This window comes from Festucalex cinctus, chromosome 8 (assembly GCF_051991245.1).
Source record: "Festucalex cinctus isolate MCC-2025b chromosome 8, RoL_Fcin_1.0, whole genome shotgun sequence".
NCBI classification, from domain to species: domain Eukaryota; kingdom Metazoa; phylum Chordata; class Actinopteri; order Syngnathiformes; family Syngnathidae; genus Festucalex; species Festucalex cinctus.
Genome location: NC_135418.1, coordinates 5905222 through 5921281, shown reverse-complemented (window position 1 = coordinate 5921281; position 16060 = coordinate 5905222). Strand labels below are relative to the sequence as shown.

The 16060-nt window shown below is 39.2% G+C and overlaps 2 protein-coding genes across 9 annotated transcripts in view; one reads left to right on the top strand and one right to left on the bottom strand.

Annotated features, from left to right (window-relative positions):
• LOC144024588 (band 4.1-like protein 1) overlaps positions 1-4171 on the top strand; it is a 92390-nt gene extending 88219 nt beyond the window's left edge. For all 6 annotated transcript variants that reach the window (XM_077531046.1, XM_077531043.1, XM_077531044.1 and 3 more), the window contains 3 exons: positions 343-423; positions 503-613; positions 685-4171. In XM_077531046.1, coding sequence (XP_077387172.1) covers positions 343-423; positions 503-613; positions 685-696 — 204 coding nt within the window. In that variant the 3' untranslated portion in view covers positions 697-4171. The remainder of the gene's footprint in view (positions 1-342; positions 424-502; positions 614-684) is intronic.
• A 3038-nt stretch (positions 4172-7209) lies between these two features.
• The window catches only part of LOC144023490 (contactin-4-like), a 177638-nt gene continuing 168787 nt past the window's right edge, over positions 7210-16060 (bottom strand). For all 3 annotated transcript variants that reach the window (XM_077529033.1, XM_077529032.1, XM_077529034.1), the window contains exons 18-23: positions 15389-15623; positions 15047-15162; positions 13982-14168; positions 13796-13908; positions 13536-13704; positions 7210-9680 (exon numbers count right to left, since the gene is read on the bottom strand). In XM_077529033.1, the coding sequence (XP_077385159.1) occupies positions 9589-9680; positions 13536-13704; positions 13796-13908; positions 13982-14168; positions 15047-15162; positions 15389-15623 (912 nt within the window). In that variant the 3' untranslated portion in view covers positions 7210-9588. The remainder of the gene's footprint in view (positions 9681-13535; positions 13705-13795; positions 13909-13981; positions 14169-15046; positions 15163-15388; positions 15624-16060) is intronic.

Below are 16060 nucleotides of genomic sequence, written 5' to 3'. Positions count from 1 at the left end.
TTTTAAATATCGCCAACGCCCCCACAATATTGTGATAATTATCATAATCAATAATTATCGTATCATGAACTTCATATCGTGATAATATCGTATTGTGATGTTTGGATATCGTTACATCCCTAATCGGTATCAGTGTAGAGTTTTGAGTAGAATACTTGTACTGGTATCGGTCTGTGGCAAAAAAAAGTGGTATCAAACATACCTACTAATAAGTTACGTTTTTACACACACTGTGCTTTTTGACAAGAGAATACAAAAATGAAATATTGACAGCAAATTACAAACAACAGCCTTAGCATGTTTTCAAATAATAACCTCTTTGTGTATGCCTGCTGCATGCAGACGGTCAAAGGAGGTTACTCAGAGACCCGAATCGAGAAAAGGATTATCATCACAGGAGATGATGATGTTGATCAACATCAGGTGAGGAAGGATAACTGCACAATATACTCTTGATAGTCAGCTGGCAGTTGACTCATCCTTTGACCTGACTTGTGTCCAGGCCCTTGCGATGGCAATACAGGAGGCCAAGCAGCAGCACCCGGACATGCTTGTGACAAAAGCCGTGGTTATAAGGGAAACGGAGTCTCCCACTGAGGAGCTACAGCAGAAGGTAAAGGAAGAACAAACAAATGTATGCGTTCAAAAGTCAGTCATTGATCTTGTCAATGCAATGTTGTGTAGTTACAATCCTGATTGGCCAAAGTGGCTCGTGAGGCGGAGGACATGAGAGGACCCGCCCCTGGTGCAGCATGCCATGAACCTGCTAAAAGGACGATCTTGTTACACACCTGAAAACAGACTGTGAAAGCAGTAGACAACCTCCCCCTGTCCTTTGAGACAAACCTGCTGTGACCTTGGCCTCTGACCTCACCTTGGACTCCGGTTCCTGTCGCAGGCACCTCAGCCCTAATTTGTCAGGAAGGATCACCTGCTTGAGGATGACTCAATCGGTTTGGGTCACAGTTCCCTTGTTTAGGTTTAGGGTATTGTATTTATGTTTCACTGTACACGCCTCTGCCAGGTTTATTTTTAAATCATTTCCTTCTTTACTCCAAACATATGCCTTGCACCATTAACATGCAGTACATATAACAAATGTATACGTATCAAATGTTTTGGAAGAAAGAAGGGGCACGATCCGGGTGGGTTATCAGATGTCGTACAATCTTTTTACATTTTTATCTATAGAGAATCAAGCTTATGCCCAGTGATGCTAGATAAGTAAATATGTACAGTATATTATCAGATTATTATATCTTGCATGATTCAAATGCAAAAACAGCAAAGGAGATTTGCAAAAAACAATAACAATATAAATATATGAATGTCCTTGTGTTAAACAAAAATACTTTGTTGGGAAAATTCATCTGTCCACTAAACATTGAAGACACGGTGGTACAGATCATATTGTGGGGAAATCTCGAGGGACGTTTGGGCCAGGTGAGACATTCGGATGTTGGTTGGACACATTCGTGTGGGAATCGGCTTTGCAACCAAGATATGAAGACCATTTTTTATTTGCCATTTCCTGACATCACCAATAATGTTTTTGTTTAAATGGTCTGGTTTGGGTGTGGGATTTTTAGAACCAATTTTATTATCAATATATGTTTCAGAAATGTTTTTTATTCTACTTGCAAAGTAAATTCTTTGGTTTACATGATCCAATGCGGTATAAATGTTATTTTTGTGATGGTGGGCATTTTCAGTCCTTGGTTGTAAACATGCTGAAATGTCACACTGTACTTTGCAGAATTTAAAATGATCTCTTATCCAGATGGGCAGTATCTAATTGTGGATATATATATATATATATATATATAAAGTCTACACACCCCTGTTCAAATACCACCTTTTTGTGAGGATGTGACAAATTATTTCAACAATTTTGCCACCTTTAACTCTTTGACCGCCAAAAACGTTTAATGATGTATTTTAAAATCCTTATGAATGCCACCATCAACGTTATTTTACGTTTATTACGTTTTGTCCCCCCCTGAATGGGCAGCGCAACATCAAGGGACTGTGAACATTATATCCGAGAACAGTGATCCCCAACCACTGTGCCGTGGCATATTCTGTAAGTGGGTCAGGTGTGCCGCAGGAAATTATCCAATTTCACTTTATTGTTATTTATTATTATAACAATGTATTTTTGTTCATTTATCTATGCCAGTGACGTACAGAGACATGCAGAATACTTAAATGCTCCTCAACTAGATAGAAAGAAAGTGCAGTAGTTATTTTGCCTGTATCATTTAAGTCAAATACTTTTTCGGACATTTGTTTGGTTGTGTGCCATGAGATTATTCTAACGTAAAATATGTGCCTTGGCTCACTAAAGGTTTGGGAACACTGTCTTAGATATTGTGGCAGATACGGTAATTGGTAGTGTAGTGGTTCACATAACTTATGAATATGGTAGGGATGTAACGATATCCAAACATCACGATATGATATTATGATATGAAGATCACGATACCATAATTATCACGATATTGTGGGGGGGTTGGCGATATTTAAATAAGATCACAAAAAAAAAAAAACACAATATTGTGCTTTTGTAAATAACAGCAATGCATATGAACCACCTACAATCTCTAAGAACAATATTGAGGCACTTACTGGTTAATGCAAGCACACATTGATCGCTTTTTTTTTTAACAGATGTGTTCCTTTTAAATATTGTGAACATGACGACGATGATGTTGTGGCAGTCTTAATATCACGGTATCATGATATTGCCCTTATCGTTACATCCCTAGCATCTGGTGTGGAACTGATCCAACGCAATGCCCCATTCACAGTTTCCCTGAGATTGATTTGTGATCAATCTTGGGTGTACTTCCAACGTTCTCACTCACGCAAGACGCTGAATTGAATAAATGCTACGAAATGAAGGGATAGTTCGACAACTTTGCATAACTGTTGAAAGGATTGCATGATTCTTTTAAGCATTTTTTTAAAAATCAAATTTCCATCAGCATCAAAGTCACAGGTTTTCTTTCTTTCTTTCTTTCTTTCTTTCTTTCTTTCTTTCTTTATTTCTTTCTTTATTTCTTTCTTTCTTTCTTTTAAATCCTGAAACTAAAGCAAAGGAGTTTGGAGTTGTGTTAAATATCATATCTTGGATTACCTTTGACACTGTACTATGCATTGTTCTCATCCACATGAATTCTACCGATCGAGTTCTGAGCCATGTTAGCTGTTTTTGCTGTCAAAGTTAATCTTGTGCTCCTGGCAAGCGCAGCAGTATACTGCTTGTGAGATTTGCAATAAGCAGCCATTTTTCTTATCGTCTGTCTTCTAAAGGGAGAAAACTGTGAACTGCCATGCATACTGAACGTATAAAACGCTATAGCACACAGTCACTGATAGTCCAAACAGACCCGCCATCGCTTTTGACTTTTTCATCATTTTTCAGTGTCCACATACTGTCCCATGACAGTATATCATTTAGTATGTGTGGAAACAATAGAAATACCAAGTTGCACCTAGGAAATGCAGCACTTGAATTGTAAACTGTTGGCAAAATAATGTCTTTGCTTCAGTACTACTGATGGGATAAAAGAAGTGGTGAGAGCCTATACACACACTGTTCTGAAAGAAACTCATGTTACTTATCTATTTATAATATAGTCATATTTCTGAGTGTTATCCTGTAAACTATGTCATGCTTGATATAGGCTTTAATGCAGCAGGTTGTGAAGGGATGAGAGATGACGTTCAAATGAAAAGACAGTGCACAGTGCACTTGGAATGTCACATTTATGGGTGCCTTAAATTTGGAGTTGTACTCACAAGAGCCAGAGGCCCAATTTATATGTGCTGGTGATCGAGGCAATCGCAGAACGACTGAGTTCACGATGCCTTAAAAGTGCAGAACAGTCTGGTAAAAGGATGTGACAATACTTTACATCTTTCAAAATTGGAAGCATTATAGTCCTGAGCAAGATGCAAAAAAATGTATTATGGTACAATTAAAAGTAGAAACCAGCATTAAGTACAGATTATGGGAATAAACGTCCGAAGCATCAAGCTAACGTCACCTTCAATTCACCAATGCTTTTGTAATACATTCCTCTAGTGCATGGTGGTGTGTATGTGCTGTATTTGCTTTCGGTCTACAATGAAAAACATACATGCATAAATAAATGTCTCAATATGGTTCAAAGTATGTTTTTGATTCTCACACAGGAAATTATTTTCACAATTACAAAGGGAAAAAGCACGTGGGAAATCTGATGGCTATGAACCTGTAACGAACATGTGACGTCAAGTGTCACAGCCCGACCAGCAATCTGGCATGCAGGAGCACAGTACGACTTTTGTATTGTGTTACATTGCCATCCTGTGGCCTAATTGAGTAAATGCAGTGGAGAGGCTGACACTTGGATTCAAACACTCCTGCATGCGCTTAAAGCGCCATCTAGTGCAAATAATGAATACTTACCATGAGGAGCAACTGAAGATTTCAAAGTCGTGGCAGTTTATTATAAAAAAAAAAAAAAAAAAAAACCTTCATAGGTTAACAAACCCATATGACTTTATGTAACAGTAGATGGAGTTGTATGTGTGGAACATGGAGGGTTACAATTTGAAATGGCGTACTTTTATTGTTAATAAAGGCTCTTGTATCGTGACCGGTAAAAGATTCAATTAGGATTATTATTGTATTTTATGGTTAAACTCAGCCTTTCTAATTAATATTAATTTAGTAAACACAGAGGTTGTTAAAACGCAACATTTGGGGTAATTGTCAACTTTGAAAGCAAATGCAAAAAAACAATGAAACCTTTTTAATTGCTTATGCACTGATGGCGATTTATTTGGAGTACCTGCCCACCCATTAAGTGCGAAATTGCACAACAAATTAAATCTTTCTGAAATCGAGTCTGTAAATGAGCCGTCCTGAATTGATTATTATGGGTAATTTAACAACATCGCCCAACATCGAGTTTCTCTGCCTGTTGGTCGTATTTCCATACCCAGCTCAAGTCTGCAAAGCGCAGTGAAACTGTACGCATGGACGGCGTTTTCTTTCTTGTGGCATTTTCATAGACAGGTGCAGCTAGAATGGGGCATTTGCGCCACTGTGGGAGTGGACACACTCGAATTGACAAATGAAGCGCCTCCCCTCATTATATTTAAATTCAGCACAAGAGAGACATGTCTACAAGGCGGAAGCATAACAAACTTGCTGAAGTCCATGCAAGAGATCGACACATATAGAAATATGGACGGGCACAAGGGCCAATTTAATATTTTTCAATTTTGATTTATTAACCATGCTAAAACTACACAATTACATTTTGTTGATATATTTTTTTTGGTTTACTTGTATAACAGTATGACTTTCGTATGGTGTGAAATTCCCATCTTGTGGCCTAATTGAGAACATGCAGTGGAGAGGCTGATTCAAACATAACAGCTTTCTGTTAAAGTTGAATAAGCAAGGAAAGGATTAAGAAATAAATGAAGTATTTTTCAAGAATTTGGGGTGGCCCATGGCCCTGTCCTGCACCAGATGTACTAGACCCATCCCTGCACTGAAAAACCAAAACAAGCATAAACTGTCATGAACAGATCATTTTTAAAACAGCTACTTGAGGATCGTTATTGTGATATGCTCAAAAATCGGATCTTGACACAGCAGAAAATGGAATAAACAATTTTTGCTTCTAAAATTCAATTATAGGTAATCAGTGTTTAATGAGTAATTGTGTTATTTCAGTTGTAAGTGGCTGTGATGGGAAAAGGAAGCTGTATGAAGCACTTGCAATATTTTTGACTCCTCTAGATGGTGCTCTTGTCTTAAATATAAAGGCACGTACAGTCTTCCCTCGCTATAACGCGGTTCACTTTTCGCGGTCTCGCTGTATCGCGGATTTTTTTTTAAGTGCAATTTTGCACATTTTTTTTTACAGTAATATAAAATTTATGAAGGTTTGAACATTGTCAAAGTTTGAACAAGAGAGAAATGTGAGAACATGTAAATGCCTCAATGAGAAAAGTGTATAAATTGGATTTTATAGCCTTAAAACATTTATAAGAATTGTAAAACATAAAGCTAACTACTTCGCGGATTTCATTTATTGCGGGTATTTTTTGGAACCTAACCCCAGCGGAAAACGAGGGAACACTGTACATCCATCCATCCATTTTCTTGACCGCTTATTCCTCACAAGGGTCGTGGGGGGTGCTGGAGCCTATCTCAGCTGGCTTTGGGCAGTAGGCGGGGCACACCCTGCACTGGTTGCCGGCCAATCGCAGAAGGCAAGTACAACGGAAATTAATTAAATTTCTACTGCATTTTTAAAACAAGAATGCCATCTAGAAGAGTAAAAAAAAAATAATTAAATTAAAAAATATAAATCATTAAGCCTCATTTGTCCATCACTATTTAACAAGTTAGTTGCATCTTTGCATATTTAGAAAAGCTGTACAATATATAAACCAATTTATTATCAGTAGTAGCACCAATAGACCCCTTGAAAGTTTGTAAACAATGTGACGCAATTTAAAGGGCGGGGCTTAGCTGGAGGCAAAAACACCTCAGTGGCGTGTGGTTCTAACACCGGTCAGCATATTTTCACAGAAAGTTCACATCGGAATGGAGGCTGAAAACGGCCATTTGAGTTAATATGTGAGTAAACTGATAAAAATAGAACAGAATAAACAGACAACTAGCGTTGTTTACTTCTAGCTGCACTTCGTTGCCTCCAGCGTTTGTTTTTGCCTCCAGTAAACAACTTGACGTCACCGTGATGTAGGCCATGAAGGGGTCCATTAAAAAAAAAAAAAAAAAAAAAAAAACATTCCTTGTCGTTCTGCCCACCACCACCTTTTTTTTTTTTTTTTTTTTTTTTACTAGCTTTGCAGGCCGTGTCAAATGTCATTTTTCATGTATGCCATGGGCCACCAAAATATGGACGGCTGGCAAAAAAAAATGGCCCCCAGGCCGTAGCTTAGACATCACTGATGTATAGAGAAGTGCAAGAAGATCATCACTGACCGCACCTTCCACCATGCCATCCTTTCATCGTGCATCTGTGCGAAAATGAAAATGTGCCTTTTTCTTTCTTTCTTTAAAAAAAAAAAAAAACAGAGTGCACATGTGCCTATGAACAAAAATAGGGCCCCAGGTGTTTATCAACAATCATTTCGATCTTTAATCATTGAGGAAAGAACCAAGAGAATCCGGTGTTGTTATATAAATCAATCTTCTTTTATTAACACGGTATAAACAACAAAGCAAGAGAGGAAGCCCTCATGTAGAGCAGACTGGACATGTCTGATAGGCATGACTTAGACACAAGAATGGACTTGGTGCCGATGGTTGCTCAGATGTCAGGGTACGCATACAATATACACAAAACTCTACCGCGCTTGAACCGTAAGAATGCTGCATGATCCGGAATTGAAGTCACTTTGCCAGGAGCGAGAGGAATTGAATATGCACAGTCATGCTGAGCAACAGTTAGCAACAGTATGAAACAGAACTATACATAAAAACCAAGAACGACAACTTTTTTAGAAAGATTTTTTTTCCCTCATATAAATGATTTGAAGTGTACAAAACAGTATATTACATATTCACTGATGCATGATTCTGCGCAAGACCTTACAGTTACACTTTCCTAAGAGCTACATACAGGCTGTATAGCACCTCAGCACAGCCATCCCACATAGCATCAGGAGACTATGAGTGGGGAAAAGGAAAGATCAGCAGCATTGTCATTTAACATTGTCTTTAAAACACACAACTATAAAAATGCACGAGGCCTCATATTGCCAAAATCCCTCAACTCGACTCGCCTATCAATCTCGCCCCGCCAACCCACTCCGAACTCCCCAACGCCGGTCAACACAGCAGCATGTAAACATCACTACGGCTGCGTCATAGCTCTACGATTCTACTGTCCTCAATATACATTATGATAAGTTAAGGCTCTTGAAGGACCTGAGGATTTTGAAGTAATGATGAGGCACACAGAAGGCAAAGAATAGCTCGTCACGCAGGGCTAACCCAAAGGAAGTAGAGCATGGAACAGCCACCAATCAGTGAAGACCCCAGAAGATCATTTTATTTACGCAACTGCCAATGTGGAGTCAACACTTTGGACTGGGCTATGTCGTTTGAATGTACTATAAAGTCATTTGAATGTCTTGATGAATTTGTTTAAACGTACTTCAAACTTGTTCAAATATATTCATAAAGTTGTTTGAACGTATTGTTAAAATGTAGGCCAAATACTAAAAACTGGGGCTGTTTGATATCACTTTTTTTTCATTTTTTTTTTTCAGACTGATAGCAGTATGAATACTCAACTCTTGAGTAGGCACCAAAACTGATGCCAAGTAATGATGTCACTAGTACTTTTGATACATAAAATCAAAAGCAAAGAAAGGTAATTAAAATGAGCACATATCCCAATAGCATTTTCTTTTTTATTGCATGAAATGAACAACAATTATCTATTTTTATAATCAGTAAACAGGGCAACTGATACTGGTATTCCCCCCCCCCCCCGCCGCGATACCAAAACTTCCTATCAGTAATTACTTGTAGCATTTTGTTCCCATAACACCATGCGGTTAAATCACAATTGTGCATGCACAAGTCAACACCCCTTGGCATTATGGGAAATATTTTTTTAATGTTTGTAGCATTTTGCCTTCGTTTTACCAATATATTTGAACAACTTTACCAATACATTTGAACAACTTTACAGTACCAATACATTCAAACGACCTGATCAATTAGTTTGAATGACATTGTAGTACGTTCGAACGACATAGCCGTGCAATCAAAACTGTTTAGTCCACATTGGCAAGTCCAGGCTTCCGTAGTTATTTGACTTGAATATGTGTTCAATTACCAAAGAGGACTAGTTTTAAAATCATTGTATGCTAACCCTTTACTTCCACACGATTATTATTATTATTATTTATTTATTTATTTTTAAGATGGATTTGTATTCATGGGCAAAACAGGTTTGCTATTTCAAAGGTGCACACAAAGATATGCATCTAATCTAAGCAATTGTCACCTTGTGTGTAACTTGATTTGATGAATTGTTATGAAAGTCCCAGTGTGACACACTCAATATATGTACTGTATTGTATAAAAAAAATAATAGGCCTATTGTAAATGTATTCAAAATCAACTTAGTCTGGTTTGCTTTCAGCTTTCCATCTTCACCACCTAGTGGGAAATTTTGACCTGGCATACTGTTAATCATCAACCCGATATGTCTCGACTGCAGGGGAAAACAAGTAAAGCTTGCAATGTCATACAAAAAAGATGCGCACAACAACATTTTGTTTCTCCTCTTCTGATGAAAGCGGCTTTGGTAACAACATCGTCATGACATCTGTACATATTCCTCTTGTAGCCAAGGTGCTGCAAGAAAAAAACCTTCCCAAATGTCCCAGTGGCATGTTTTGTATTTGTATTTTCACCGGTGTATTCCTTTGGCCTCGAAATCAAAAGGAATGGGTCTAGTTACAGCAGAGAGGTCTGTCTGCGTTCAGCTGTAGACTGTCTTCTCTTTAGATGCAAGGTCTGCCGGGAGCTGTTCGTCATAAAGATGTCCGCGCAGTGAAAGACAGCGCTATTGTACTGAGGGCTGATAGAGTGGAGACCTTGGATGCCGAGCCGACTGCATTGGGACCTAAAAAGGTAATGAGAGCATAAAGACTGGCAAGAATACTGAGAATCGGATTCATCTAGTAAAAGAACTGTCTAGACTTACTCTCTTATGTTTTGATCAGCATTATTTGTTTTTATGTGGAAGGATTGTGCCAAAGCACGTCCATTGACTTATTTCTTTCAATGTAGAGGTGTAGTGGATGGGGCGGTGGAAAATATAAAGGTATTACCACACATAATTTATGCAAAAACTTAAAAGATATCTTTTTTTTTTTTTTACTTTATTTCTTTCAAAACTTTTTCTGTTTTATTTATTTCATTAGTTTCCGTGAACTATAATAACCCTGGTCTACAACCGACTAGGGATGATACGGTTTAGCACCAGTTTGTTTTACTCTAATCATACTTTAACACAGCTTAATACAGCAACAACAACAAAACATTAATAATAATAATAATAATAATAATAATAATTAGGGGTGTTAAAAAAATTGATTCGGGAATATATCGCGATACTACAGCACGCAATTCTCGAATCGATTCAATAGGCAGTCGAATCGATTTTTTAACACCCATTTTTGATGGAAAAATATTCAACAAAACGTCTAAATTTCACACCTTAAGTATGGAAGAATGTTATATCAATGGAACATTAAGCCTTAATATTTTATTTCAACATTGTTCAAACATGAAAAATGTTACAACCTGTTTGTTAAATACAGTAGCTTACAGTTATAAGACTGAACTTTCAGATCAATAAATAATACATTTTCATACAAATTTTACAGTGTAGATGTACAAGTTTACTGAATGGTATTTTCTAAATTTGAGTAAAAAAATCTCAACAATCGACTTGTAAATTCATATCGGGATTAATCGGTATCGAATCGAATCGCGACCTGTGAATCGTGATACGGATCGAATCGTCAGGTACTAGGCAATTCACACCCCTAATAATAATAATAATAATAGTAATAATAATAACAACAACAATAACAATAATAATAATAATAATAATAATACTACTACTACTAATAATAATAATAATAAAATTGATTGGCTGGCAACCAGTTCAGGGTGTACCCCACCTACTGTCCAAAGCCGGCTGGGATAGGCTCCAGCAACCCCACAACCCTTGTGAGGATTAAGCGGTTAAGAAAATGGATGGATGACTAATAATAATAATAATAATAATAATAATAATAATAATAATAATAATAATAATGACGATGATGATGATAATGTCAAGACAATGGATGGATGGATGATAATAATAAGCATTTTCCCACCAACAAGCCCAGGAACTTTGAGTTCTGGGTAAAGGGAGTTCTTGGTTGTAAAAGTTCATCAGGGAATTTAGAATTGTGTTTCCACAGCGTCTTAGAGTTCTCGGTAATTAATTCAAATGAGTTTGACTGAGCCCAGCTGATGTAAAAACAATGCCCCCAAATTTGACCAATCAGCCGTGGCCATTGCAGCCCGTCCCCTCAAAGTTCCTGCCTGGCTCAGCAAGACCCTGCTGCTGAGATAGTACGTTGATGCCCCCTGGGGAATTTAATTACCCTGGTGGTTGTTGATGGAAAAACGCCCAAACTGAATTTTACCAAGGTAAACTGAAAAGTTCCCCAAAGCTTCCAGCGATGGAAAAACGCACAATAATAATAATAATAATAATAATAATAATAATAATAACAATAATAATAATAATAATAATAATAACGTATTTTCCGCACTATAAGGCGCACCGCATTATAAGGCGCACCTTCAATGAATGACATTTTAAAACTTTTTCCATATATTAGGCGCTACAGTAGAGGCTGGGGTTACGTTATGCATCCATTAGATGGTGCTGCACTAAAGGGAATGTCAACAAAACAGTCAGATAGGTCAGTCAAACTTTATAAATAGATTACAAACCAGCTTTCTGACAACTCCATTCACTCTCAAAATGAATAAACAGCTGTTTTATTATTTTCTCTGACGTAAAGTATTAGTAATAGCTAGCGATCCAAGATGACGGGATATTCTGCACATGCGCGTCACCGATTGTGCAGGGTCACTGATAGCGTCTTGACAGCGAGACCTGTTGCGGCTCAATATTGATCCATATATAAGGCGCACTGAATTATAAGGCGCATGGTCAGCTTTTGAAAAAATTGAAGGCTCTTAGGTGTGCCTTACCCCGGGTTTACACCGGTTGCGTGTGCGGTGCGGCTGCGGTGCGGTGCGTCTTGACTGTGTGCTCCGGACGCGTCAATTTTTTGGCCAATCCACACCGGCTCCGCACAGCTGCGGTCCGGCAGCTCCGTCGCCGACCACTTCCCGCCGTGTCTCGCGTGATCGCGCGCGATCATGTGGCATTAAAAACAACGACAAACACACAGAAAGTCTGTGCTCAACAGAGAAGCAGAAAGAGAGGTGGACTTTTATTATTTTGTGGCTTTCCACCTCCAATATAAACCTCTCCTCGTCCATGTTCGCTGGTGTCTACACCGTGAATGAGCACCTCGCACGTTAACTCCAGGCCCGTCTACGCCCACATCACGTTTTGCTAGCATACTTGCGAAATAGGAGCTGGCGAGTGTTTTATCTTGAAAGGTAACAGGATATTTATTTTGAAACTGCGTCGGTCTTCCTGTCCCGCTCGATGTGTTTTGTGCTAGCTTGCCATTTGCCGGAGGCCTACCGCTGCGGCGTCCGGCAAAAATAGAAAATAGGCTATCCTTGCGGAAGGGCTGCGGCACGCCGCAGCTGAGACGCAGTCGACACGCAACGCACCCTCAAGCGGTGTAAACTGCACCATTCGAATGAATGGAATCTAATTGCTTGCGTCGCCGGAACGCACCGCAACCGCAACCGATGTAAACCCGGGGTTATAGTGCGGAAAATACAGTAATAACAACAATGATGATCCATCCATCCATCCATCCATCCATTTTCTTGACCGCTTATTCCTCACAAGGGTCGCGGGGGGTGCTGGCGCCTATCTCAGCTGGCTCTGGGCAGTAGGCGGGGGACACCCCGGACTGGTTGCCAGCCAATCGCAGGGCAAACAATGATGATAATAATAATAATAATAATAATAATAATAATAATAATAATAATAATAATAATAATAATAATAAAGTTGATTGGCTGGTAACCAGTTCCGTACCCCACCTACTGCTCGAATCCGTCTGGGATAGGCTCCAGCAACCCCGCAACCCTTGTGAGGATTACGCGGTTAAGAAAATGGATGAATAATAATAATAATAATAATAATAATAATAATAATAATAATGGTAATGATGATAATAATGATAATAATAATAATAATAATAAAGTTTATTGGCTGGTAACCAGTTCCGGGTGTACCCCACCTACTGCTCGAAACCGTCTGGGATAGGCTCCAGCAACCCCGCAACCCTTGTGAGGATTACGCGGTTAAGAAAATGGATGAATAATAATAATAATAATAATAATAATAATAATAATAATGGTAATGATGATAATAATAATAATAATAATAATCATCATAATTTTTTGTTAATTAAAACGTTTGCCCAAGAAATGATTGAGATTCTTATGATGCTGACTGTTTGATGCCCGAATGGGTTATTTTCGATTCCATTTTCCCAGTGGGACTACGAACAAACTGAAGGTCATCTTGTTTTGGAATAGAACGCATTTGACATTGGAGGTTGCGCTGTAATTCGTAGTGCAATAATTTGCTGTTCCTTCTGGTGTTTAAATTGCGCTAAGGTCTCATGTAGCACTTTATTTCCCTGCTCTCTGTGCGCCTCCAGATGATGATCACTAATCTCTCCTGTTCAGGCAGTCAGCAGGGGAGCAGATAATGCAGCTGAGCACAGAGGACACTAACTAGCTCTCCACTGACCTGGTACCCTTGGGATGGTGATCTGCCGGCTACTGCTGCCATCCCCTCCCTCGCCAAATGGTTTGATCTGGATAATATAATCCTCATCAGTGGGCAGGGAGAGCTCCACTGAGGTGGTGTTTGTCTCCATGACATTGGGATGACTGTGTCGGTTCTTTTTGTAGAGCACCTAACACAGTGAAGCCAGGTTATTAGTTCAAAAAAAGCATAGAGACAAAGATTACCCACAGATGGAGAGAAAAAAATAACAGGACGCTTACTTTATAACCTGTGACCTCCGACTCATTCTCCAGGGCTTTAACCTGCTCCCAGTTTAATATAATCTTGGAGTTGGATGTGTTCCACATCACTTTACCTGGAGGCTGGCTTGGTGCTGGAAAAAAACAAACAGACAGACTTGTAAAGGTGTAAAGCCGTTGAAAGCTTAAAGTAGACTTGCGACATACGTGGCTTTTTGGTGGTAATGTTGATGGTGGTGCTGGGCGGTCCACTTCCCGCAGTATTATATGCCCTCACCGAGATGTAATATGTGGTGCTGCCTTTTAAACCGTGAATAATGGTTGATGTCTGGTTTCCCACAGTTCTGTGCACACTGCCCGTGTCCTCCTTTTCCCTTCGACTCCAGTACCTCAGCTGAAAATCAACAAGGCAGAAAAAGAGATGGACTCAAAAACAGACACTTTCAAAGGATTCGGCGACATCCTGTCAGGAAAATAAGATGACGTGAAATCAACTGGATGGAAGATGCAGTGTTAGTTTCTATGCTCAATGTGATCTACATGTGTCAAATGGACAAGTATGATAGCTTAAGCTGAGTGATGTGTGGGGGGGGGGGGGGGGGGGGGGGGTGGAAAGGCGAAACAAATAAAAGGAGCAAAAATATTCAACAATTCCCTGCCAACAAATACTGATAACAGGTTTTCTTTGTCACTGTGTTTGTCAGGGCAGAAACAGCAGGCATGCTTCACGTCCCAAATATAATTTGACTTTCCTTGCAAGAATGCTTTTCTCAGACCTCGCCTGCTTCTCTGTTGACTTTTAGTGGTCAACAATTGTTATTCCTGCCACTTCGTGCACTCAGTGGAAGAAAGTAGCGCCTTTGTTCACATACTGGATTGCAGATGATCACAATTAAAATGACAATGGCCATCTGAGCGGAAAGGCAGCATGTGAAACTGTTGGATTCAAAGTGAAATGTTCTTTCCCTAAAGCAGTGTGGAAGTGCAGAAATCGTTATAGGTTACAGCACTTGGGAAAGCAACAAGAAAAAAATAAAAAATAAAAATTAAACCCCAAAGCCTTGGGAATAGCTTGGGCCATTATGCATGCAGCAAGCAATTATCTCCTCTGCCCAAGGTATTGTACATTAGCCTAAGACATTCATCAATAATAAAAGAGAACACGATTCAACCGTCCCCACACCTGCACACACACACACATAATCACACTGAGTTGCGAGCACTGAAAGCAGACATGGAGTAAACGATACACAGGATATCCTTGTTGTTTACCTCGTAGCCCAGCACTCTTTTCTTACTGGCATTCCAGGGAAGAGCTTTCCATGAAACTTCAATCTGGGACGCTGAGAGGCTCTTGGCGCGGACCCTCGTGGGGGCTCGTCCGGGTTCTGAAGTTGAATTATAAAGACTTCAGAAGTAGCTCTCAGGTTTGATGATCACTCAAAGTGGGAGCATTAAAAGTGTTTCAATTTTTTTTTCTTCTTCTTCAGAACACCATAAACATTCATTTCCTCTGAACTAAAGCCACTATTCTGACTAGATACATACATTAGATACATAGATACAGCTGAGCCAGCAAAACATTACAAGTAGGATGGAAGGCAGAATTCTCACCTTCCTCTGCAGAGTAGATAGTGGTGACGAGTCCGAATGGACCTTCTCCCTCGTTGTTGTACACGCCGACTTTCACATGGAAAGGTGAAAAGGGCTGGATGCTTTCATTTTTAAAGACATATTTGGATGTCTCTGCGGAGGGCACGGCAGCCTGCATCCACCCCGTGGCACCGTGGGGTCGAAAAGCCACAACATAGCCAAAACCCGGCCCATTTTGGAGCTCTTCTGGAACGGGCTACAACAAACAAGCACACGTTACACACACCAAGTGAAACAATAGTTAGAATTTCACGTGTTTCACAGCCAAGACCAAATGTGGCACATCAGTTAACATTTTTTAAATATTTGGAACATTTCACCACAGCTTTACCAATTTACAAGAATCTGTTATACGTTATGGAGGTCTAAACGTAAAATGTTTGTTCAAGTCTGACAACATTTACTGTTTGTAAAAAAAAAAAAAAAAAAAAAAAAAAAGAATTTTTTTTTTTGTCTAAATCTAATTTGTCCTTGAAGCTTCATTTCCCTATCACTTATAGAAAGCATCAATGTTGGCTAATTGGACAAATGAAGCTTCATGAAGCACTTGTAATATTTTTTGGACTCCTCTAGATGGTGCTCTTGGTTCAAAGGTAAAGGCTAGTGCATCTGTAAACCAAGAGTGCCATCTAG